Source organism: Pseudorasbora parva, chromosome 19 (assembly GCF_024679245.1).
Source record: "Pseudorasbora parva isolate DD20220531a chromosome 19, ASM2467924v1, whole genome shotgun sequence".
In the NCBI taxonomy this organism is placed as follows: domain Eukaryota; kingdom Metazoa; phylum Chordata; class Actinopteri; order Cypriniformes; family Gobionidae; genus Pseudorasbora; species Pseudorasbora parva.
Window position 1 is genome coordinate 478,936 of NC_090190.1, and position 26,618 is coordinate 505,553.

Consider the following 26,618-nt stretch of genomic DNA (forward strand, 5'->3'; position numbering starts at 1 on the left):
AGCTCAAGAACAGCGGAGAGAGCTTCATGGAATGGGTTTCCATGGCCGAGCAGCTCATCCAAGCCTTACATCACCAAGAGCAAAGCAAAGCGTGGGATGCAGTGGAGTAAAGCAGCCGCCACTGGACTCTAGAGCAGTGAGACGTGTTCTCTGAGCGACCAATCACGCTTCAGTCTGACAATCCCATGGACGAGTCTGGGTTTGGCCGTCGCCAGGAGAACGGGACTCGCCTGACTGCAGTGTGCCAAGTGTAAAGTTTGGTGGAGGGGGGATTATGGGGTGGGGTTGTTTTTCAGGGGTTGGCCCCTTAGTTCCAGTGAAAGGAACTCTTAATGCTTCACCAAGACATTTTGGACAATTTCATGCTCCTGACTTTGTGGGATCAGTTTGTGGACGGCCCCTTCCTGTTCCAGCATGACTGCGCTCCAGTGCACAAAGTGTCGCTCCATAAAGACATGGATGAGGAGTTTGATGTGGAGGAACTGGACTGACCTGCACAGAGTCCTGAGCTCAACCCGATAGAACAGCTTTGGGATGAATTAGAGCGGAGACTGAGAGCCAGGCCTTCTCGTCCAACATCAGTGCCTGACCTCACAAATGAGCTTCTAGAAGAATGGGCAAAAATCCCCATAAACACACTCCTAAACCTTGAGGAAAGCCTTCCCAGAAGAGCTGAAGCTGTTAGAGAGGGTGGGCCGACTCCAGATTAAACCCCACGGGTTAACAATGGGACGCTCGTGTGTGTGTGAAGGCGGCGTCACAACACTTTTGGCAATATAGTGCATATATACACAGCAAAAAAGTATTGTCTTCCTTGAAGAAAAAAACTTTTTTGTGCAGTGAATTTGTGTTGGTCTGGTTCCAGCACACACACCTTTCACCATCCTGACTTTGTTTTATATGGAAGTAAAAAACAGCCATGTAATTTGCTTGTGTTATTTCCACTCTAGGCACTGAGACCACAACAAACCTAAACCAGAAACTGTACTACCACGTCATTGGCACCAGCCAATCAGAAGACATCCTGGTGGCAGAATTTCCTGACCACCCAAAATGGCACAGTAGCCTTACCGTAAGCGGACAGCTAATTTAAACAAAGCACAATATTCAGGAAGATAAAGTGATGCAACTTACTCCGACGAGTCATGCCGTGTAGCATTTGAAGAAATTGCCTAGTCTAAAATTAATTGTTCTCCTTTTCCATGTGGTTGTCTCTTTCTAACTAAAACTATTTCAAACCTATTTCGTGGTTTGCGTTCTCTGGCGTTCTGCCGGATAGGATGGGGTCTGGAACGCAGCAGGGTTTGCTGTTCTAGTTGAGGATAGTTTTGTTTAAGTGGCGCCAAATTAAATAACTGATCCGGCCTGCCGTGGTCATCCTCAGCTCTGGTCAGAATATGAGTCTGATGCTCATTGGGCTGTGATTATGGGGCGTGTTTCAACCCAACCAGGAAAGACCTCGATTGGACAGACCGACAACCAATCAGAGCAGCGGAGCGACGCATAACGTTATAAATGTCAACAGAACTCAACTGCACTGCGTTGCCAAGTCTGCGGTTTCTCCGCGGGTCGAAGCGACCACAATTATGTGATCTATAGACCCAGCAATGCCAATTTTAGCAGCAACCTTGCCAAAATAACACACATTTTACTCCCAAACGCAATTTTTCTCGGAGAACCGAGAAACCCCCCCCCCCGAGAAGCTAAAGAGACACGCGTCATAATCTGAAGCCAAAAAAAACAGCCGTCTCCATTGACTTTCTATCGCGAGATCGCCTCCTTATCATTTCTGACTTACTAGAAAAAAATCTAACAATGTCTAAAAGCTGATATGTGACAAAGTGTACAGAAAACAAGCTAAAAAAACAGGAACAAAAACACAGAAGTTTGTATAAGCTGTTGACCACAAAAATGAATGTTTAAGGACACAAAAGTGGATACCGGAGACATGTTATATTACACTGAGAACTACACACACTGGAATAATCAGACAGGAAATATAATGTGAAACTGACATTTGGATATTTGACTAAATGTTTACTGCACACGTACACACACTGAGTGTGAGGATCCCAAAATTTCCCCATTCTCCTGCTAAAGCTTCACGTCTTATTGCCCGTGTCCACTTTTATCTCCTCAAACGCTCGTTTTTTGTGGTCGACAGCTTATAAAAACTTAGTTCTGTGTTTTTTAGCTTGTTTGCTGCACACCTTGTCACATATCATCTTTTAGACATTGTTCTGTTTTTTTTTATAAGTAAGAAAAGACGAGGCGACCGCTTCATGCAATACAAAGTCAATGGAGAGCGTTGGATTGTTTATGGGCTAGTAGTTGACGAGTTTTGTTGAAAAAACTTGCCAACCCTGTCTGCACATGTGCTGGAATAAACGGTGTTGTAAAACCAGAATTTAAGGATACACAGAGCACTCACCAATCATCTGTCCGTCATCGTCTAAAGCCCGCCCTGATGATCTCATTGGTCAGCTTCTGTTGATCATCTGTCCGTCATCGGCTAAAGCCCGCCCTGATGATCTCATTGGTCAGCTTCTGTTGATCATCTGTCCGTCATCGGCTAAAGCCCGCCCTGATGATCTCATTGGTCAGCTTCTGTTGATCATCTGTCCGTCATCGGCTAAAGCCCGCCCTGATGATCTCATTGGTCAGTTTCTGTCGATCATCTGTCCGTCATCGGCTAAAGCCCGCCCTGATGATCTCATTGGTCAGCTTCTGTTGATCATCTGTCCGTCATCGGCTAAAGCCCGCCCTGATGATCTCATTGGTCAGTTTCTGTTGATCATCTGTCCGTCATCGGCTAAAGCCCGCCCTGATGATCTCATTGGTCAGTTTCTGTTGATCATCTGTCCGTCATCGGCTAAAGCCCGCCCTGATGATCTCATTGGTCAGTTTCTGTCGATCATCTGTCCGTCATCGGCTAAAGCCCGCCCTGATGATCTCATTGGTCAGTTTCTGTCGATCATCTGTCCGTCATCGGCTAAAGCCCGCCCTGATGATCTCATTGGTCAGTTTCTGTCGATCATCTGTCCGTCATCGGCTAAAGCCCGCCCTGATGATCTCATTGGTCAGCTTCTGTTGATCATCTGTCCGTCATCGGCTAAAGCCCGCCCTGATGATCTCATTGGTCAGTTTCTGTTGATCATCTGTCCGTCATCGGCTAAAGCCCGCCCTGATGATCTCATTGGTCAGTTTCTGTTGATCATCTGTCCGTCATCGGCTAAAGCCCGCCCTGATGATCTCATTGGTCAGTTTCTGTCGATCATCTGTCCGTCATCGGCTAAAGCCCGCCCTGATGATCTCATTGGTCAGTTTCTGTTGATCATCTGTCCGTCATCGGCTAAAGCCCGCCCTGATGATCTCATTGGTCAGTTTCTGTTGATCATCTGTCCGTCATCGGCTAAAGCCCGCCCTGATGATCTCATTGGTCAGTTTCTGTTGATCATCTGTCCATCATCGGCTAAAGCCCGCCCTGATGATCTCATTGGTCAGTTTCTGTTGATCATCTGTCCATCATCGGCTAAAGCCCGCCCTGATGATCTCATTGGTCAGTTTCTGTTGATCATCTGTCCATCGTCGTCTAAAGCCCGCCCTGATGATCTCATTGGTCAGTTTCTGTTCCGTCATACTTCTCAATGGATCAAGTCCAGACCGAACCTGAGCTCAGATGTTGTGAGCGGGGCTGAGTTTGGCTGTGGACGGGGCTGACTGTGGAAGATTTTGCGACACAACTGAAGCGCGATGTTGTGACGCTTCCCCTCATTTGTGCGTTGATGGGCGTTCCTCAAGTTTACTGCTATGGGCGTGCTTTTGAGCCAGCGGGGAATGAAAAACAAACGACCCGCGAGAGACTTCCCCCAGTCTCCATGTGCTCTACTTCTATTGGATAGTCACGTCACGTTCAACGGATTCATTTGCATAAAGATGAGAAACGGTCAGCTTTTTTGATGCGCAGCATTTTTTCAAATGCAACGCGGCCTTCCAGGGATGCTATGCGGGCGCATTAAAGTCGCTTGACGTCACCCATAGGAATAAAGTGGAGCGTGGCGCGACATAAGTGTTGCACGGACAAGTGGATCTGCACCTTGAGTCCGGTTGTGGGCGGGGCTGAGTTTGGTTGTGTGCGGGGCTGATTTCGGTTGTGGGCGGGGCTGAGTTCGGCTGTGGGCGGGGCTGAGTTTGGTTGTGGGCGGGGCTGAGTTCGGTTGTGGGCGGGGCTGAGTCCGGTTGTGGGTGGGGCTGAGTTCGGTTGTGGGCGGGGCTGAGTTCGGTTGTGGGCGGGGCTGGGTCCGGTTGTGGGCGGGGCTGAGTTCGGTTGGCATCCAGGCTGTAACTGATCAGTTTTTATAACAGAAATGAATCAAACATACTTTAGCTTTTCTTCTAAACTGAATGTCCTGCTGTGCTCAGGTGTCTGATGACGGCAGGTATGCGGTGCTGTCCATCACTGAAGGCTGTGAGCCGGTCAACCGTCTGTGGTACTGTGACCTTCAGCAGCTGCCCAAAGGCATCACAGGTCAGTGAGAAAAACAACGTCTCAACTCTTTCCCTTCTATTGATGACATTTCCCATCCTTTATGACAACGCTTTCCCACCACTGAAGCAACATTTCTCCGGCAATCCCTGTTTTCACTGATATACGGTAGGGGGCGCTATTACACATCTTCTGAAAGAGGACAGAAACTCTGAATCAAAACACAGGACAAGAAGAAGCAGAAACAAGCGGCAGAAGCATTACTGACACACATGTAAAATAACGCATTGTTATAATGTTATATAAATGAAAACGGCGGAGCGATACTGGATGAAAAGATGAAGCCATGAAGAGGAAGTGTGTGTTGATGGACTCGATCGACTCCATCTGTGTTTGATCATCACTCTGAATCCCATTCGGATTAAGTTTTTGACAACAATTTTGTGTGTGTGTGTGTGTGTGTGTGTGTGTGTGTGTATGTATGTCAATATGTATGTATGTATGTGTGTGTTTTTGTGTATGTATGTGTGTATATTATGAAATATATATATATTCTGCTGTTATTGCAGGTTTGCTGCCGTGGGTGAAGTTGATTGACACATTTGAAGCGCAGTACACGTACATCACCAACGAGGCCACCGTCTTCACCTTACGCACTAACCTGGAGGCTCCTCGCTATCGCCTCATCACTATAGACCTGCAGAAGCCAGAGCAGAAGCACTGGAAGACCCTCATTCCCCAACACGAGAAGGACGTCCTGGGTAAGAACACATCTGCAAACATCCTCACAACATCTGCAAACATCCTCACAACATCTGCAAACATCCTCACAACATCTGCAAACATCTGCAAACATTCTCACAACATCTGCAAACATCTGCAAACATCCTCACAACATCTGCAAACATCCTCACAACATCTGCAAACATCCTCACAACATCTGCAAACATCCTCACAACATCTGCAAACATCTGCAAACATCCTCACAACATCTGCAAACATCCTCACAACATCTGCAAACATCCTCACAACATCTGCAAACATCTGCAAACATCCTCACAACATCTGCAAACATCTGCAAACATCCTCACAACATCTGCAAACATCCTCACAACATCTGCAAACATCTGCAAACATCCTCACAACATCTGCAAACATCCTCACAACATCTGCAAACATCCTCACAACATCTGCAAACATCCTCACAACATCTGCAAACATCCTCACAACATCTGCAAACATCTGCAAACATCCTCACAACATTCCTCTAAACATCTGCAAACATCTGCAAACATCCTCACAACATCTGCAAACATCTGCAAACATTCTCACAACATCTGCAAACATCTGCAAACATTCTCACAACATTCCTCTAAACATCTTATTTCTTTATCTCTATACATTCGGTTTAAGAACATTTATTTGGTTTCATAATTTATTATAATATTATTGTTTATGTTTTATTTAGTCTGTTAAAACACACATGTTTGTTTTTGAGAAATGTGGGGACATTCCATAGGTGTAAGGGTTTTTATACTGTACACACAAAGATATTTTGTTTCTCGTCAAAATATCTAAAAATTCTTAAAACAAGAAGTATTTACTAGACAAGCAAAAGTAATTGTCTTGTTTTGGGGAAAACTCAAAATGAAGAGAGTTTTTGCTTAAAATAAGATAAATAATCTGCCAATGGGGTGAGAAAAATAATCTTAATTCAAACAGAAAACTTCGTTTTGAGTTATTTTTCACAAAACAAGACAAAAAATAATTTTGACTTGTCTAGTAAATGTTTTTAATGTCAGAATTTTTAGATATTTAACTAGAAACAAGACAAAAATACACACACACACACACACACACACACACACACACACACACACGCGCGCACCGCAGCCTGTCAGTGTTTATATGCGCTCCGCAGGGTTCGTGGAGTGTGTGAACCAGCGCCACCTGCTGGTGAATTATGTGCATGATGTGAAGGATATCCTCCAGCTGTATGAGCTGCAGTCGGGCTCACTGATCCGAGATCTGCCTTTAGATGTGGGCTCTGTGGTCGGCATCAGCTGCAAGAAGAAGCACTCAGACTTCTTCTACAAGTTCACCTCCTTCACCACTCCAGGTCAGTGAGCGCATAATAGGGCAGTGTGTTAGAGACGTGTGTTAATCAGAGCAGGAGACGTGTGTTAATGAGAGCAGGAGACGTGTGTTAATCATCTGTCCAATCGCTCAGGAATAATCTACCACTGCGACCTGAGTCAGGCGGAGGCGGAGCCCACGGTCTTCAGACAGGTGGAGGTGAAGGGAGTCAACGACAGAGACTATCAGACCACTCAGGTTTTATAACACACACACACACACACACACACACACACACACACACACACACACACACACACACACACACACAGTCTTCAGACAGGTGGAGGTGAAGAGAGTCAACGAGAGAGACTATCAGACCACTCAGGTTTATAACACACACACACACACACACACACACACACACACACACACACACACACACACAGTCTTCAGACAGGTGGAGGTGAAGGGAGTCAACGACAGAGACTATCAGACCACTCAGGTTTATAACACACACACACACACACACACACACACACACACACACACACACACACACACACACACACACACACACACAGTCTTCAGACAGGTGGAGGTGAAGGGAGTCAACGACAGAGACTATCAGACCACTCAGGTTTATAACACACACACACACACACACACACACACACACACACACACACACACACACACACACACACACACACACACACACACACTCTTCAGACAGGTGGAGGTGAAGGGAGTCAACGAGAGAGACTATCAGACCACTCAGGTTTATAACACACACACACACACACACACACACACACACACACACACACACACACACACACACACACACACACACACACACACACACACACACACACACACACACACACACACACACACACACACACACACAGTCTTCAGACAGGTGGAGGTGAAGGGAGTCAACGAGAGAGACTATCAGACCACTCAGGTCTATAACACACACACACACACACACACACACACACACACACACACACACACACACACACACACACACACACACACACACACACACACACACACACACACACAGTCTTCAGACAGGTGGAGGTGAAGGGAGTCAACGAGAGAGACTATCAGACCACTCAGGTCTATAACACACACACACACACACACACACACACTGATCATTGTGATGATTGTGATTTATTAATTTGATCTTTTGAACTTTCTATTCATCAAATAATCCAGAAAAATTACATTAAAAATGTGTGACGTTTTCACAGAAATATTACACTTCGTGTGTGTTTGTTTTTTGTGTGTGTGTGTGTGTGTGTGTGTGTGTGTGTGTGTGTGTGTGTGCAGGTGTTTTACCCCAGTAAAGACGGCACGCAGATCCCGATGTTCCTGGTCCACGCTCGAGGCATCGAGAGAGACGGATCTCATCCGGTCTTCCTTTACGGATACGGAGGCTTCGAGAACTCAATCCAGCCGCACTACAAGTCCGTATGAAGCTCAGTGTGTGTGTGTGTGTGTGTGTGTGTGTGTGATGGGTAGGTTTAGGGGCAGTGTGTGTGTGTGTGTGTGTGTGTGTGTGTGTGTGTGTGTGTGTGTGTGTGTGTGTGTGATGGGTAGGTTTAGGGGCAGTGTGTGTGTGTGTCTGTGTGTGTGTGTGTGTGTGTGTGTGTGTGTGTGTGTGTGTGTGTGTGTGTGTGTGTGTGATGGGTAGGTTTAGGGGCAGTGTGTGTATGTGTGTGTGTGTTTGATGGGTAGGTTTAGGGGCAGTGTGTGTGTGTGTGTGTGTGTGTGTGTGTGTGTGTGTGTGTGATGGGTAGGTTTAGGGGCAGTGTGTGTGTGTGTGTGTGTGTGTGTGTGTGTGTGTGTGTGTGTGTGTGTGTGTGTGTGTGTGTGTGTGTGTGTGTGTTTGATGGGTAGGTTTAGGGGCAGTGTGTGTATGTGTGTGTGTGTGTGATGGGTAGGTTTAGGGGCAGTGTGTGTGTGTGTGTGTGTGTGTGTGTGTGTGTGTGTGATGGGTAGGTTTAGGGGCAGTGTGTGTATGTGTGTGTGTGTTTGATGGGTAGGTTTAGGGGCAGTGTGTGTGTGTGTGTGTGTGTGTGTGTGTGTGTGTGTGTGATGGGTAGGTTTAGGGGCAGTGTGTGTGTGTGTGTTTGATGGGTAGGTTTAGGGGCAGTGTGTGTGTGTGTGTGTGTGTGTGTGTGTGTGTGTGTGTGTGTGTGTGTGATGGGTAGGTTTAGGGGCAGTATGTGTGTGTGTGTGTGTGTGATGGGTAGGTTTAGGGGCAGTGTGTGTGTGTGTGTGTGTGTGTGTGTGTGATGGGTAGGTTTAGGGGCAGTGTGTGTGTGTGTGTGTGTGTGTGTGTGATGGGTAGGTTTAGGGGCAGTGTGTGTGTGTGTGTGTGTGTGTGTGTGTGATGGGTAGGTTTAGGGGCAGTGTGTGTGTGTGTGTGTGTGTGTGTGTGTGTGTGTGTGTGTGCGCGTGTGTGTGTGTGTGTGTGTGTGTGTGTGTGTGTGTGTGTGTGTGTGTGTGTGTGTGTGTGTGTGTGATGTGTAGGTTTAGGGGCAGTGTAAGGGGATAGTAAATACGGTTTGTACAGTATAAAAACCATTACACCTAAAGATTGTCCGCATATGTCACAAAAACAACCGTGTGTGTGTGAGTTTGGGGGTGGGTGTAGAACATGACGATACAAAAATAACACAATATTTCTCTCTCTCTCTCTCTCTCTCTCTCTCTCTGTGTGTGTGTGTGTAGTACTGCATACCTGCTCTTTATCAGACACCTGGGGGGCATCCTGGCTGTAGCAAACATCCGAGGAGGAGGAGAATATGGACAAACCTGGCACAAAGGTCATCCACACACACACACGCACTCACGCACACACACACAAATTACAAATTAAAGGGTTAGTTCACCCAATAATGAAATGTCTGTCATTAACTCCTCTCCCTAATGTCGCTCCACACCCGTCAGACCTCCGTTCATCTTCACACACAGTTTAAGATATTTTATATTTAGTCCGAGAGCGTATGCAAGTGTATGCACACTATACTGTCCATGTCCAGAAAGGGAATAAAAACATCATCACAGTAGTCCATATGAGACATCAGTGGGTTAATTAGAGTCTCTTGAAGCATCCAAAATACATTTGGGTCCAAAAATAACAAAAACTACGACTTTATTCAGCATTGGCTTCTCTTCCGCGTTTGTGTTCAATCCTCAAATAAAGATTCAAACGGTTATGAGTCAGCGAATCGATTCATGATTCGGATCGCGTGTCAAACTGCTGAAATCACGAGACATTGGCGATCCGAATCATTGATCGATTGATGTTGAGCTCTGCTCTGATTGGCTGTTTGCACTAACACATCTATACCATCCGTCATGGCAATGATTTGACAACGATCGCTTCTTAACTTTGAATCACGAACGGAACTGGATAGCGTGTAAATATGTTGTTTACAGTAACGTTACAGTTTGACAGTCGAGTGCTGATTTAAAAGTTGATTTATTTAGCCAAACAAAGGAATGTAGAAGCCACTCAAAATAGTCAGTCATGTTTACTACTCACATAATAATTAATTACTCATCTAAGGATCGAGTCCAGACCGAACTGCCGACCTAAAATTTTTGTGGGCGGGGCTGAGTTCGGCTGGCATCCAGGCTAGAATATGATGTGCATTTTTTAAATTTATATATAAGGTCAAATAAGGACTGCTTGCACTGCAAAAAATGCATTTCTTACTTCGTATTTTTGTCTTGTTTCTAATCTAAATATCTACAAATTCTTATATTAAGAAACATTTACTTGACAAGTCTTTTTTTGTGAAAAAAATAAATTATAAAAATGATCTGCCAATGGGGTGAGAGAAATAATCTTATTTCTGTTTGGGACGGAAACAAGAAACAAGATTTCAAACAGAAATCAGATTATTTTTCTCACCCCATTGGCAGATCATTTTGCCTGTTTTAAGCAGAAACTCTCTTCATTTAGATTTTATTTTCAACAAAACAAGAAAAAATATCTCATGTCGTTTTACTGATCTAGTAAATGCATCTTGATTTAAGAATATTTAGATATTTAGACGAGAAACGAGACAGAATGACTGATTAAGAAGAGCATGTTTTGCTGTGTCAATAATTTATGTTCCCATATTCCCGAATGACTCAGTTTACCCCTAACATGAGGTAAGATGTAACTTTTCTCAGGAAACTTCCACCCGCACTTCATAATAGAACTTTAATTACAGTAGAAGTTTAATTACAGTAGAAGTATAACCTAATATGACCTCATAACTTCAGTATAAGTGGCACAGTTTACCCCGCTCCGCCCTCCGTGTGCAGCTTCTAAAACCGAAGGCTTTAAAGAAAGACTTCTGATTTCAGCTGGAACTCTCGGGAAGAAGCAGAACTGTTTCGACGACTTCCAGTGTGCGGCCGAATATCTGATCCGCGAGCGATTCACCACGGCCGGCCGGATCACCATCAACGGAGCCTCTAATGGAGGTCTGCTGGTGGGTGAGTATCTCTGAAGAGCAAACACACACACACACACACACACACACACACAGCGACACACACGTACACACACAGGGACACACACACACACACAATGGAGGCCTGCTGGTGGGTGAGTATCTCTGAAGAGCAAACACACACACACACACAGCGACACACACGTACACACACAGGGACACACACACACACACAATGGAGGCCTGCTGGTGGGTGAGTATCTCTGAAGAGCTAACACACACACACACACACACACGGGTGCATTAGCGTAGCACTGTAATGGAAGCGTATGGCGGTGCAGATGAGCGGCTCTAATGATGTGAGCCGTCTGTTACTCACAGCTCATCTGTGGAGTAAACATCACACACACACACACACACACACACACACACACACACACACACACACACACACACACACACACACACACACACACACACACACTCGCTTCACTCTCATTAAACAGCTCGTTTAGCAGGAGATGCGATCGTTAGATGGTCGGCGAATACGGATTCAATCTCTGTCTGATTGGAGAGAGAGAGAGAGAGAAGAGGGGGGGGGGGGTATTGAGTATATGCAGTTATTGTGATCAGTATAAAAATCTGTATAAAATAAATAAATATTAGATTTTTCTAGTGGCAGAGCAGAGAGGGATGATGCCGGAAAACAGAAAGGCACTTTAAAAACATCCTTTGGCCATTCAGGGTGTTCACAAGTATTCAGCTCAGTTTGACAATTATTCACGAATTATCCGCCAAAATGGTCAATACCAGCTTCCGTCTGCACCTGTTTGAGGGTTACTAGTGTGTGGGTGTGTGGGTGTGTGAGGAGACAATCATAATAAGATGAGTGTGTGTGGGCGGTGAACCGGTTTGAAAACAGAAGCGGTGAATAAATTACTAAGCATTTGAAAAAAGCTTTTCTGTGAAAGTGAGCGAGTTTAGTAAGTCTGTGCTGATCCAGAGGTTTCGTCACTTTGGTTGCGTGGCCTTTAGAGATGTGAGGTGTGTCAAATCGGCCTGTTCTATCTGAGTAATCCAAGCATTTTAAACCCACTCGTGTAAGCTCAGGTGTGTGAGTCAGTGTGTCTGGTAAATGCGGACTGTGTTTCTGTTTTAGGGGCCTGTATAAACCAGCGTCCTGATCTCTTTGGCTGTGCCGTAGCTGAGGTCGGGGTCATGGACATGCTCAAGTTTCACAAATTCACCATCGGCCACGCCTGGACCACGGACTACGGCTGTTCGGAAGATCCTGAACAGTTTAAATGGCTCATCAAGTATGGCTTCTAAACAACCTTGAACCATATAATCAATGAGTTCACTGCAGAAAACGCTCTTAGACTAAAATACTGAGTAAGAAGAGTGTTTTCTGCAGAGTGTGATGTGTGTGAACTCTCTGCTCCGTAACCTCCGCTCTAGTCCTCTTTATCTCGCTCACTGGGGTTCTTTACGCACTGCATACGCTGCTTACACACAATTATTGTGAAAGTCGCTCATAAACTGTAAACAATGCTGGGTTAAAAACAACCCAAGTTGGCTTGAAAATGGACAAACCCAGAGATTGGGTTGTTTGAATGGGTCCATTTACTAGGGCTAAACAACCCAATCTCTGGGTTTGTCCATTTTCAAGCCAACTTGGGTTATTTTTAACCCAGCATTTTTTAGAGTGTATAAATAATATTTAATGGAAAATGTTCTTCAAGATTTTAAATCCAACATTAAGTATAGTCAATTTAAGTTTGGAAACAGTATGTTGTATTTATAATGTCACACTTACTATTCATCTAACAGTTGAAATGTTTTTTCATGTGTGACCCTGGACCACAAAACCAGCCTTAAGTGGCACGGTGGCAACAGCCAACAATACATTTGTGTGGGTAGAAATTATACATTTTTCTTATATGCCAAAAATCATTAGGATATTAAGTAAATATAATGTGCCATGAAGATATATGTGTACATTTTTATTTTTAAAAAAGTGACCCGTGTGACTGGTTTTGTGGTCCAGGGACACATATAGATGGATTTTAAGAAGGGGGTCGCATAAAAGGTTAATCATATTTGGGGGGTCCTTGGGATCATTAACTTTGAAAACCCCTGACCTAGTGTGATCGTTTCCAGAGCTGGACAGTAACCCAGCTCATTTACTCGAAAAGTGTGCTTAAGTGCAGTACTCCAGTAAAGCACAGATACTCAAAGTGTGCTTAAGTACAGTACTCAAGTAAAGCACAGATACTCAAAGTGTGCTTAAGTACAGTACTCAAGTAAAGCACAGATACTCAAAGTGTTCTTAAGAACAGTACTCAAGTAAAGTACAGATACTCAAAGTGTGCTTAAGTACAGTACTCAAGTAAAGCACAGATACTCAAAGTGTGCTTAAATACAGTACTCAAGTAAAGTACAGATACTTAAAGTGTACTTAAGTACAGTACTCGAGTAAAGTACAGATACTCAAAGTGTGCTTAAGTACAGTACTCAAGTAAAGCACAGATACTCAAAGTGTGCTTAAGTACAGTACTCAAGTAAAGCACAGATACTCAAAGTGTGCTTAAGTACAGTACTCAAGTAAAGCACAGATACTCAGTGTGCTTAAGTACAGTACTCAAGTAAAGTACAGATACTCAGTGTGCTTAAGTACAGTACTCAAGTAAAGCACAGATACTCAGTGTGCTTAAGTACAGTACTCAAGTAAAGTACAGATACTCAGTGTGCTTAAGAACAGTACTCAAGTAAAGTACAGATACTCAGTGTGCTTAAGTACAGTACTCAAGTAAAGTACAGATACTCAGTGTGCTTAAGAACAGTACTCAAGTAAAGTACAGATACTCAGTGTCCTTAAGTACAGTACTCAAGTAAAGTACAGATACTCAGTGTGCTTAAGTACAGTACTCAAGTAAAGCACAGATACTCAGTGTGCTTAAGTACAGTACTCAAGTAAAGTACAGATACTCAGTGTGCTTAAGAACAGTACTCAAGTAAAGCACAGATACTCAAAGTGTGCTTAAGTACAGTACTCAAGTAAAGCACAGATACTCAAAGTGTGCTTAAATACAGTACTCAAGTAAAGTACAGATACTTAAAGTGTACTTAAGTACAGTCCTCGAGTAAAGTACAGATACTCAAAGTGTGCTTAAGTACAGTACTCAAGTAAAGTACAGATACTCAAAGTGTGCTTAAGTACAGTACTCAAGTAAAGTACAGATACTCAGTGTGCTTAAGTACAGTACTCAAGTATAGCACAGATACTCAAAGTGTGCTTAAGTACAGTACTAGAGTAAAGCACAGATACTCAAAAGTGGGCTTAAGTACAGTACTCAAGTAAAGTACAGATACTCAAAGTGTGCTTAAGTACAGTACTCAAGTAAAGTACAGTACTCAAGTAAAGTACAGATACTCAAAGTGTGCTTAAGTACAGTACTCAAGTAAAGTACAGTACTCGAGTAAAGCACAGATACTCAAAGTGTGCTTAAGTACAGTACTCAAGTAAAGCACAGATACTCAAAGTGTGCTTAAGAACAGTACTCAAGTAAAGTACAGATACTCAAAGTGTGCTTAAGTACAGTACTCAAGTAAAGTACAGTACTCAAGTAAAGCACAGATACTCAAAGTGTGCTTAAGTACAGTACTCAAGTAAAGCACAGATACTGAAAAGTGTGCTTAAGAACAGTACTCAAGTAAAGTACAGATACTCAGTGTGCTTAAGTACAGTACTCAAGTAAAGCACAGATACTCAAAGTGTGCTTAAGAACAGTACTCAAGTAAAGCACAGATACTCAAAGTGTGCTTAAGTACAGTACTCAAGTAAAGCACAGATACTCAAAGTGTGCTTAAATACAGTACTCAAGTAAAGTACAGATACTCAAAGTGTGCTTAAGTACAGTACTCAAGTAAAGCACAGATACTCAAAGTGTGCTTAAGTACAGTACTCAAGTAAAGTACAGATACTCAAAGTATGCTTAAGTACAGTACTCAAGTAAAGTACAGATACTCAGTGTGCTTAAGTACAGTACTCAAGTAAAGCACAGATACTCAAAGTGTGCTTAAGTACAGTACTAGAGTAAAGCACAGATACTCAAAAGTGGGCTTAAGTACAGTACTCAAGTAAAGTACAGATACTTAAAGTGTGCTTAAGTACAGTACTCAAGTAAAGTACAGTACTCGAGTAAAGCACAGATACTCAAAGTGTGCTTAAGTACAGTACTCAAGTAAAGCACAGATACTCAAAGTGTGCTTAAGAACAGTACTCAAGTAAAGTACAGATACTCAAAGTGTGCTTAACTACAGTACTCAAGTAAAGCACAGATACTCAAAGTGTGCTTAAGTACAGTACTCAAGTAAAGCACAGATACTCAAAGTGTGCTTAAGAACAGTACTCAAGTAAAGTACAGATACTTAAAGTGTGCTTAAGTACAGTACTCAAGTAAAGCACAGATACTCAAAGTGTGCTTAAGTACAGTACTCAAGTAAAGTACAGATACTCAAAGTGTGCTTAAGTACAGTACTCAAGTAAAGTACAGATACTCAAAGTGTGCTTAAGTACAGTACTCAAGTAAAGTACAGATACTCAGTGTGCTTAAGTACAGTACTCAAGTAAAGCACAGATACTCAAAGTGTGCTTAAGTACAGTACTAGAGTAAAGCACAGATACTCAAAAGTGGGCTTAAGTACAGTACTCAAGTAAAGTACAGATACTCAAAGTGTGCTTAAGTACAGTACTCAAGTAAAGTACAGTACTCAAGTAAAGCACAGATACTCAAAGTGTGCTTAAGTACAGTACTCAAGTAAAGCACAGATACTCAAAGTGTGCTTAAGAACAGTACTCAAGTAAAGTACAGATACTCAAAGTGTGCTTAACTACAGTACTCAAGTAAAGCACAGATACTCAAAGTGTGCTTAAGTACAGTACTCAAGTAAAGCACAGATACTCAAAGTGTGCTTAAGAACAGTACTCAAGTAAAGTACAGATACTCAAAGTGTGCTTAAGTACAGTACTCAAGTAAAGCACAGATACTCAAAGTGTGCTTAAATACAGTACTCAAGTAAAGTACAGATACTTAAAGTGTACTTAAGTACAGTACTCAAGTAAAGTACAGATACTCAAAGTGTGCTTAAGTACAGTACTCAAGTAAAGTACAGATACTCAGTGTGCTTAAGTACAGTACTCAAGTAAAGCACAGATACTCAAAGTGTGCTTAAGTACAGTACTCAAGTAAAGCACAGATACTCAAAGTGTGCTTAAATACAGTACTCAAGTAAAGTACAGATACTTAAAGTGTACTTAAGTACAGTACTCAAGTAAAGTACAGATACTCAAAGTGTGCTTAAGTACAGTACTCAAGTAAAGTACAGATACTCAGTGTGCTTAAGCACAGTACTCAAGTAAAGCACAGATACTCAAGGTGTGCTTAAGTACAGTACTCAAGTAAAGCACAGATACTCAAGGTGTGCTTAAGTACAGTACTCAAGTAAAGCACAGATACTCAAAGTGTGCTTAAGTACAGTACTCAAGTAAAGCACAGATACTCAAAGTGTGCTTAAGTACAGTACTCAAGTAAAGCACAGATACTCAAAGTGTGCTTAAGTACAGTACTCCAGTAAAGCACAGAAACTCAAAGTGTGCTTAAGTACAGTACTCCAGTAAAGCACAGATACTCAAGGTGTGCTTAAGTACAGTACTCAAGTAAAGCACAAATACTCAAAGTGTGCTTAAGTACAGTACTCTAGTAAAGCACAGATACTCAAAGTGTGCTTAAGTACAGTACTCGAGTAAAGTACAGATACTCAAAGTGTGCTTAAGTACAGTACTCCAGTAAAGTACAGATACTCAAAGTGTGCTTAAGTACAGTACTCCAGTAAAGCACAGATACTCAAGGTGTGCTTAAGTACAGTACTCCAGTAAAGCACAGATACTCAAGGTGTGCTTAAGTACAGTACTCAAGTAAATGAGCTTAGATGTTGTCCAGCTGCAGTTTTACTTAAGTAAAAATCTGTTTTTACAACTGTAACGGAGTAATATTTGACTAGTAGTACTGTTACTCAGGTAATGAAGTTGTGTAGTTTGTCCAGCTCTGATGTTTTCCTCCACAGGTACTCTCCGCTGCATAACCTCCCCGCGGCCCCGTATGAGGGTCCCCCGTATCCCGCGGTGCTGCTTCTGACGGCCGATCACGATGACCGCGTGGTCCCGCTGCACACGCTGAAGTTCGCGGCGGCGCTACAAAATGGCGTCGGCCGGAGCCGCGCTCAGAAGCAGCCGCTGATGCTGCGAGTGGACACCCGGAGCGGGCACGGGTCCGGGAAACCCACCGCTAAAGCCATCCTGGAGGACACACACATCTTCTCTTTCATAGCGCAGACTCTGGACCTCAGCTGGAGAGAATGAGACGCGGCACTTAAAGGGATAGTTCACTTTAAAATGAAAAGTCTGTCATCATTTAATCACCCTCATGTTGTTCAAAACCTTTATGAGTTTCCATGTCCTGCTGAACACAAAAGATAAACATCACATTTCAATTTTTGGGTGAAGTAACCCTTTAAAGGGTCAAAAATGAATCTTCTGTCATTAACTCCTCTCCCTAATGTCGCTCCACACCCGTAAGACCTCCGCTCATCTTCACACACAGTTTAAGATATTTTATATTTAGTCCGAGAGCGTATGCAAGTGTATGCACACTATACTGTCCATGTCCAGAAAGGGAATAAAAACATCATCACAGTAGTCCATATGAGACATCAGTGGGTTAATTAGAGTCTCTTGAAGCATCCAAAATACATTTGGGTCCAAAAATAACAAAAACTACGACTTTATTCAGCATTGGCTTCTCTTCCGCGTTTGTGTTCAATCCTCAAATAAAGATTCAAACGGTTATGAATCAGCGAATCGACTCATGATTCGGATCGCGTGTCAAACTGCTGAAATCACGTGACACTGGCGATCCGAATCATGAATGATTGTGATGATTATTATTGTGATTATGATGGTGTGGAACTACATTAGGGTGAGTTAAGGACATACATTTCATTTTTTCATTTCATTTTTTTTCAAAAGTAAAAATTTGTTGATCATTTACTTCATCACAGGCTCATTTATGGCTCAACTATCCCTTTAACAGAGTTAGGCACACATATGATTTCTAAAGATATGCAGAGAAGCGTGTTACAAAAAAGTTCTGTGTAATGGAGAAATGAAACACGGAACTCACTGCATTGATTGGTTTTGTAACCATTCATTTTTACTTTTACACGTCAAAACATGCTCTTCTTACTCAGTCATTCTGTGTTTCTCGTCTAAATATCTAACAATTCTTAAATCAAGATGCATTTAGTAGATCAGTAAAACGACAGAAGATATTTTTTCTTGTTTTCCTAAAAAATAAAATCTAAATGAAGAGAGTTTTTGCGTAAAACAGACAAAATGATCTGCCAATGGGGTGAGAGAAATAATCTGATTTCTGACTGAAATCTTGTTTCTTGTTTCCGTCCCAATCAGAAATCAGATTATTTCTCTCACCCCATTGGCAGATCATTTTGCCTGTTTTACGCAAAAACTCTCTTCATTTTGATATTTTTCCCCAGAAAACAAGAAACAAAAATGTGCTGCAATATCTATAAAATGATGGTTTTTGTAACAATAAACATTTCCTTTGTGATCCATCCATGTAGGCCGTCCAGTTTTTTGCAACACCTCAAACAAACACTAGAGGGCAGTAAAGGACTGCAGACCAGTTTACTGTGGCCAGTTCCTCTTTATCTGGGCTGGTTCAAACCGGTTTAGCAGTTTCTTCAGAACGTCACATCAACACCTCAAACAATGCTCTTCTTACTCAGTATGTTTGTCTTGTTTCTCGTCAAAATATCTAAAAATTCTTACATTAAGCAACATTTACTAGACAAGCAAAAGTAATTGTCTTGTTTTGGGGAAAATAACTCAAAATGAAGAGAGTTTTTGCTTAAAATAAGATATATAATCTGCCAATGAATTAAGATTATTTTTCTCACCCCATTGGCAGATTATTTATCTTATTTTAAGCAAAAACTCTCTTCATTTTGAGTTATTTTTCCCCAAACAAGACAATTACTTTTGCTTGTCTAGTAAATACTGAGATGTTTGGACTAGAAACAAGACAAAAATACTAGAAAAGCATGTTTTGCAGTGAAACACACACTCTAAACCGCTGTGAGAATTTGTGGAGAATTATAAAGCTAAATCTGAGCTCCAGTCAGAAGTGTCTGCAGAAACAGCAGAGGAAGTGAAGTTACTCTGACCTCTGACCTCTGCTAAACTAAAGCGGCAGACTCTCATTAAAACCTGGCGATGACGAGAGCAATGCTGACCTGAGATCAGTTCTGGATAAAAACACATTGTCCCTATTACACATTAACATAATTACGGAAGCGATAAGAGTGTGTGGTATGGCAGTGATGCTGAGGAGAAGAGTGACCTCCATCCGGACGGCGGAGAGAACGAGCGGACATCTTGTGTGGTCATAGAGAGTTTAATCTGGGTTTGGCCAAAAGCTCATCAGATGAAGAGACGAGATGATCTGCGTTACGGACACATTACCAGCGTTACGGCGCTTTTACACGAGTTAACAGTGAGAAACGGACACTTTAGACGCCAGTATGTCCAGTTGCTTTCTCTATTTTTGTGTGATTATTTTGGAGTGTTTTGAACGAATCGAAAACGATCAAATATTTTTGACGCACTCACACCGACGAGCTTACCAATGGAAAAGTCACAATATGGGCCTATGTATAATTAACATCTGAATATATATATATACATACACACACAAACACACTTAAAGCACTCTCTCACACACACACACTTAAAAAAAACACTAAAACACACAGACACACACACACACACTTAAAGCACTCTCTCACACACACACAAACACACACACTTAAAAAAAACACTAAAACACACAGACACACACACACTTAAATACACACTCACACAAAAACACACTTAAAAAAACACACACACACACACACACATACACTCAAACTCACACTCAAACTAACACACAATCACAAAACACATTAAAACTCACACTTAAATACACACTCACACACAAACTCACTCAAAAAACACAAACACACACACTCACACAGTCAAAAAACACAAACACACAGACACTCAAAAAACACTAAAAAACACAAACACACACATACACTTAAACACGCACTCTTACACACACACACACACACCAGGATTAATGCATAATAATGAATAGTTTTTAGTGTTTTAGCCTCCTGAGCGTTTAATCACATTTCACTTTAAAGCCATTAAAAGCCCAGCAGGAATTCCAGAACACACTGTTCATCTGCTCCTTTCATGACCCTCCTCTCACACACACACACACACACACACACACACACACACACACGCACACGCACACGCACACACCTCTATCCTCAGTGAATGAACTGAACTATAGAGCAGTGTTTGGACCTCGAGGGACATGATCAAGCCCCACTCCACTTTGTTTGTTCACACTTGCTCCCGATCCGGATTAAATCCCCAAATCCGGTTTGAAGCACTCTTACCACTCGGATCAAACTTGTGTGTGAGGAAACTTTACCCTTCACACTGACTTAGCGGCGGACAGACAAAACATGTACACACACCCACACACCCACACACACACACACACACACACACACACACACACACACACACACACACACACACACACACACACACACACACACACTTCTCACTCTCAGTTTTCCTCCATTATCATCTCCAAGGGATTTTTTTTTGTACTAAGTAAAGTGAAAGAGAAACGAAACCCTCGAATTATTACTGACATAAATCAGCGCCGCACAACACACTCTTCTGACTCAGTCATTCTGTTTTGTTTCCAGTCTAAATATCAATCTAACAATTCTCAAATCAAGATTACTAGATCAGTAAAACATATTTTAATGATATTTTGAAGTGAAGATATTTTAGTGTACGCCTGGACTGACGGAAGCTCATCTTTCAGGCCCCGTCCACACGGAGCCAGCGCTTTCCCAATCCGATCTTTTTTTTCTCTCGTTTCAAGAAATATCTGCGTCCACACGAGATTACCGAAACCAATTAAAAACGATGTAGTTTGCATGCCAGGCCAGTGTGTGGCGCTTTAATTCTGCCACAGAAATACACTAAAAACGGAGAAGAAGAGTTGTGGCTAGCAGAGGTCGGAGGTGAGGCAAAATCTCACAATAAAATAAACAATAAACACGTGTGCTACTTAACAGATGTGTTTTATTAACGCCTACCCCGACCCTAAACACACCCTTACAGTCAGTGCCGTTTCTAGGCATAGGCAAACTAGGCGGTCGCCTAGGGCACCAACAGCTGGGGGGCGCCAGTGAGCCCCCGCCCCAACAAGATTTTTTTAGTTATTTCATATATATTAATATTTCGTACTTTTGCTATTTCAAGGCATTATGATTAGTTGCGATTATTGGAGTGAAGTCGCCATGGTGATATTGGCGCTGCTGTAATGAAATGAGATCATGTAGAGGGCGGCAGAACGTTGTCATCCGTGGCGTTGTAATGCTTGTGTCCGAGTGAAAAATGCGATAGCTCACTTAATGTAACTGGAGTGGATGCAAACACGGAGGCGATTAACATCAAACAGATCGTACTTCATTACTTAAGAAAACAAAATAACTGACTGTTAGCAACAGAAAACAGAAAATAATCCCCACACATGGGAGCTCAAGACTCAGTGCGCACATACACAAAATGCAGACTTCGTTTGCAGGGAGCGCGCACAACTCTTAAAGGGGCCACACTCTATTTCTACTCGTTACAGAGTGGTTCAGTTTCATCATCATGATAAGCTCAAAGCCATCAGGGGCCCAGTATCGTAAAAAGAAAAAAGAGGAAATATAAAAAAGAAAGCGAAATATACAGGTATGTTAGTTACTTGTTGGTTACTTGTTCTATATAAGCTGGTCGCTCTATCATAACGTTGAGCAAAACATTACACTGAATATTAGTACTGGACGGACCACACGCCGAGCTCATTTCAGGTGCAGAACATTATAGCAGTTAATTTGAATTAAAAAAAAAAAACATTACATCAGAGATAGCTGTTTAAATTGATCAAGTAGGCTAATGTCATAACCATGGGCGTCACTAGGCCCTTTTTTATGAACTTATGGCTCAGCCCCCCCCTAAAAAAATATGTGATTAACCTTTAAAACATATGAAACTGGCGCGGGGCTTCGGCTACGGCTTCGTCCCGTCTTTTAGTCCTTGTGTCACTGTGTTCTTCAATCCGCAGTGGCCCCAAATGACATGGTTTTTAAGCTATTGTTATCTAATTTTTTGGCCTTCAGAACATCTTAAAATACACATATGTAGATCATAGAAATCAAAAATTTCCAATATGCCCATGAAATAAGGAAGTCATATTTGCTTTATAGGTTATAGTTTAAAAAAAAGAAAGGAAAAAAAAAAGGGGGGGGGGGGGGGTGCAACATATGAATCTTGCCTAGGGTGCCAGAAAGGCTAGAAACGGCCCTGCTTACAGTACTGCAGATACGGTCATTAACTGAGGCGATGTTGATGAGCTCATGCCCAGTGCCGGAGCTTTATCCCTTCACTCTTCACCGTGCCGGACGGAGTGTGATGACATCACCGTTTCAGAAAATATACGGAATTATGCTTCCTAAACGCCGGATCCGTGTGGACGAAACGCTGATATGGTACAAAATGTATACAGCTAAACGCGTCTCCGTCAAGCGGGTAATCTAGCGCTCGGAAAGCGTTCCACCCCTAGGGGCGGCCATTGCTAACCAAGCCATCACCTGCTGTTAGCATCCCATTGACTCCCATTCATTTTTGAGTCACTTTGACAGTGAATAACTTTACATCTGAGGCGTTTAAAGACTCCATTTGTCCATTGTTTATTTCAAAGGAAACACAACAATGTATAAAAGGCTCCGTTACCTTGTATCTTACACTATCGCCCCGCAGAAGCTGTTTTTGTAAAAATAGGCTAACGATTGCGTCATAACCAACGCGACTCTGTCGCACAGTTGAGAAATTACCGTATAGACCTGAGGAGACGCTCGCAGGCAATCTTTTACTGTCTATGAGACAGTCGGGGGGACGTGGAGACATAAACTCTGATAAAGTCAAGGGAGAAGAATGGGGAGAAGCCCATAGTGAGCCAAAAGCAACGGGAGAGAATATTTAAACAACGTGATTCAGATTTCACTTTCCACATCTACTAGAAGACCTACAGCTGTCAGACAGGAGGCTCACGTCACATCTACGTCCTCACACACACACACACACACACACACTATGTCCTCAAGCTCAGTCTGCGCCGGCGCAGTTCGCTCCGCCATCAGGAAGTGAGTGCCTCTGATTGGCCTCATTTTCCGCCGTTGAAGTCAATGGGATCGCTCGGTCCATTTCTTTTACTGTCTATGGACTCCGTGTGGACAGGGCCGAAATATCTTGGACTGAATAAACGACGTGATATTTTAATCAGGATTATTAACATAAAACAGTGGGAAAGACTAAACGAAAATATGAATCAATATTCAGGTGTAATTTCATTTCCTCTCATGAGAGCAGTGTCTATCAGGACAGACCTCCGGTTATTAAAGAAACCTTTGGATAAAAATACAGACCTTTATCTGCTTCCCGCTGGTTTTCCAGAAACGCTTGATTGCTGAGGCTCGACGTTGATTACACATGATGAAAACACACTTCATGCGGTGTGTGTGTGTGTGTGTGTGTGTGTGTGAGTGTGTGTGTGGGCATGTTTTTGTGACATATGAGGACACAAATGTGTATAATGCCATGGGTATGACACAGGTATTACAGGAGAGGGTGAAATATGAGGACATTACCCATGGCCCCACTTTACAAAAGGCTTATAAATCACACAGGAGGAGTTTTTATGAGAAAGTAAAAATGCAGAATGTTTCCTGTGATGTGTGTGTGTGTGTGTGTTTGATGGGTAGGTTTAGGGGCAGTGTGTGTGTGTGTGTGTGTGTGTGTGTGTGTGATGGGTAGGTTTAGGGGCAGTGTGTGTGTGTGTGTGTGTGTGTGTGTGTGTGTGATGGGTAGGTTTAGGGGCAGTGTGTACTTGTCTACCTATCTAACAGGGGACCTTGGCGTCGTTACACACTCACCAACAGGGGACCTCTGAGCCAAGAGGGGACATTTTTCAAGTCCCCTGTTGGTCATGCATTAAATCATGTGAAAATGAAGTAAAAAACTAAAGAAATGCTCTGGTGATTTTTTAAATGTTTGGCCAAGTAAGGACCTACAGGTGTGTGTGTTTAAATCATGTTAAAATCAAGAAACAACACTCTGGTGAATTTTTAAAAATTTTGACCAAGAGGGGACCTAAGAGTGTGTGAGTGTTTAAGGCCATGCTCAGCAGCTCCCCTGTAGGCTGGAGCAGGAACTGTAATAGCCCTTAAACACACGTCGTTCACACACACACACACACACACTCCTCTATTGTTTGAATGGCCTGCTGTCCTCTGACTCTAGAGCTGCTGTTTAACAGGCTGCTTACTAAAGGAACAAACATTATATAGATTATATCTCTTTACTAAATACCCTGACTAGTTTCAAACTTTGCATTACTTTAAAATTAAATTAAATACTACAGGATCCAAGAAAAAAACGATTAAAAAATCTAAACAACCAGGATGTAATTAGAAATACATCTGCCATCAAAATGTGTGTGTCTTCAGTTTCTACAAATAAATATAGTAAATACCATCCATCATGGCCGTGGAGAGACCGTAAAACTTTATTAAATTATTAAGGGATCTCATTCAATGCTTTTGTAAACATTTTTTGTTTCTGTGTGTGTATATATATATATATAACATTTTAATGACAGTGGCCTATAATTATTGAAAAATAATGCATTATTTTATTTATATAAAAAAAAAGGTACGGTAAATGGGACAAACTTTGCATCTAAAGTTCTTTTAAACAAGTGTTAACATAGACATTATTAAAAACATTTTATTTTAGCCAAGTATTTGTAAAAATAATGTGTGACTTTTGGCCCATATAAAAGGCCCATCTTACCACCTTATACATTTATGAGCTTTTTAAACTAACCACTTTTGATTTATTTATGTTTAACAAAATGATGCAGGTCCCCTGTTAGATAGTAAATCACGACGCCTGTGTGTTTGCTGTGACATTTCTTATCATCACAAACACACTGCAAAGATTTAGAGTTTTTACAGCAATACCTGAGTTTAAAGGGTTAAATCAAGCAGAAATAGCTCTCTAATGTATTAATTGCAGGTCATTATTGAATAGTGATTACGTTACACACACACTGACTCAGGTCCCCTGTTAGATAGTAAATCACGACGCCTGTGTGTTTGCTGTGACATTTCTTATCATCACAAACACACTGCAAAGATTTAGAGTTTTTACAGCAATACCTGAGTTTAAAGGGTTAAATCAAGCAGAGATAGCTCTCTAATGTATTAATTGCAGGTAATTATTGAATAGTGATTACGTTACACACACACTGACTCAGGTCCCCTGTTAGATAGTAAATCACGACGCCTGTGTGTTTGCTGTGACATTTCTTATCATCACAAACACACTGCAAAGATTTAGAGTTTTTACAGCAATACCTGAGTTTAAAGGGTTAAATCAAGCAGAAATAGCTCTCTAATGTATTAATTGCAGGTCATTATTGAAAAGTGATTACGTTACACACACACTGACTCAGGTCCCCTGTTTGATAGTAAATCACGACGCCTGTGTGTTTGCTGTGACATTTCTTATCATCACAAACACACTGCAAAGATTTAGAGTTTTTACAGCAATACCTGAGTTTAAAGGGTTAAATCAAGCAGAAATAGCTCTCTAATGTATTAATTGCAGGTCATTATTGAATAGTGATTACGTTACACACACACTGACTCAGGTCCCCTGTTAGATAGTAAATCACGACGCCTGTGTGTTTGCTGTGACATTTCTTATCATCACAAACACACTGCAAAGATTTAGAGTTTTTACAGCAATACCTGAGTTTAAAGGGTTAAATCAAGCAGAGATAGCTCTCTAATGTATTAATTGCAGGTAATTATTGAATAGTGATTACGTTACACACACACTGACTCAGGTCCCCTGTTAGATAGTAAATCACGACGCCTGTGTGTTTGCTGTGACATTTCTTATCATCACAAACACACTGCAAAGATTTAGAGTTTTTACAGCAATACCTGAGTTTAAAGGGTTAAATCAAGCAGAAATAGCTCTCTAATGTATTAATTGCAGGTCATTATTGAAAAGTGATTACGTTACACACACACTGACTCAGGTCCCCTGTTTGATAGTAAATCACGACGCCTGTGTGTTTGCTGTGACATTTCTTATCATCACAAACACACTGCAAAGATTTAGAGGTTTTACAGCAATACCTGAGTTTAAAGGGTTAAATCAAGCAGAAATAGCTCTCTAATGTATTAATTGCCGGTCATTATTGAATAGTGATTATGTTACACACACACTGACTCAGGTCCCCTGTTAG

The 26,618-nt window shown here is 42.0% G+C and overlaps 1 protein-coding gene across 3 annotated transcripts in view; it reads left to right on the forward strand.

Moving 5' to 3' along the window:
• The window catches only part of LOC137047461 (prolyl endopeptidase-like), a 30,465-nt gene extending 11,992 nt beyond the window's left edge, over positions 1-18,473 (forward strand). The window contains exons 6-17 of one of the 3 annotated variants that reach the window (XM_067425119.1): positions 951-1,072; positions 4,423-4,528; positions 5,056-5,247; positions 6,408-6,605; positions 6,717-6,775; positions 7,488-7,532; positions 7,910-8,046; positions 9,317-9,411; positions 10,949-11,068; positions 11,181-11,192; positions 12,197-12,353; positions 17,164-18,473. In XM_067425119.1, coding sequence (XP_067281220.1) covers positions 951-1,072; positions 4,423-4,528; positions 5,056-5,247; positions 6,408-6,605; positions 6,717-6,775; positions 7,488-7,532; positions 7,910-8,046; positions 9,317-9,411; positions 10,949-11,068; positions 11,181-11,192; positions 12,197-12,353; positions 17,164-17,458 — 1,538 coding nt within the window. In that variant the 3' untranslated portion in view covers positions 17,459-18,473. Of the gene's footprint in view, positions 1-950; positions 1,073-4,422; positions 4,529-5,055; positions 5,248-6,407; positions 6,606-6,716; positions 6,821-7,487; positions 7,533-7,909; positions 8,047-9,316; positions 9,412-10,948; positions 11,081-11,180; positions 11,193-12,196; positions 12,354-17,163 lie in introns of all 3 variants that reach the window. The other 2 variants (XM_067425120.1, XM_067425121.1) reach the window with 2 other exon arrangements.
• The last annotated feature ends 8,145 nt before the right edge of the window (positions 18,474-26,618 follow it).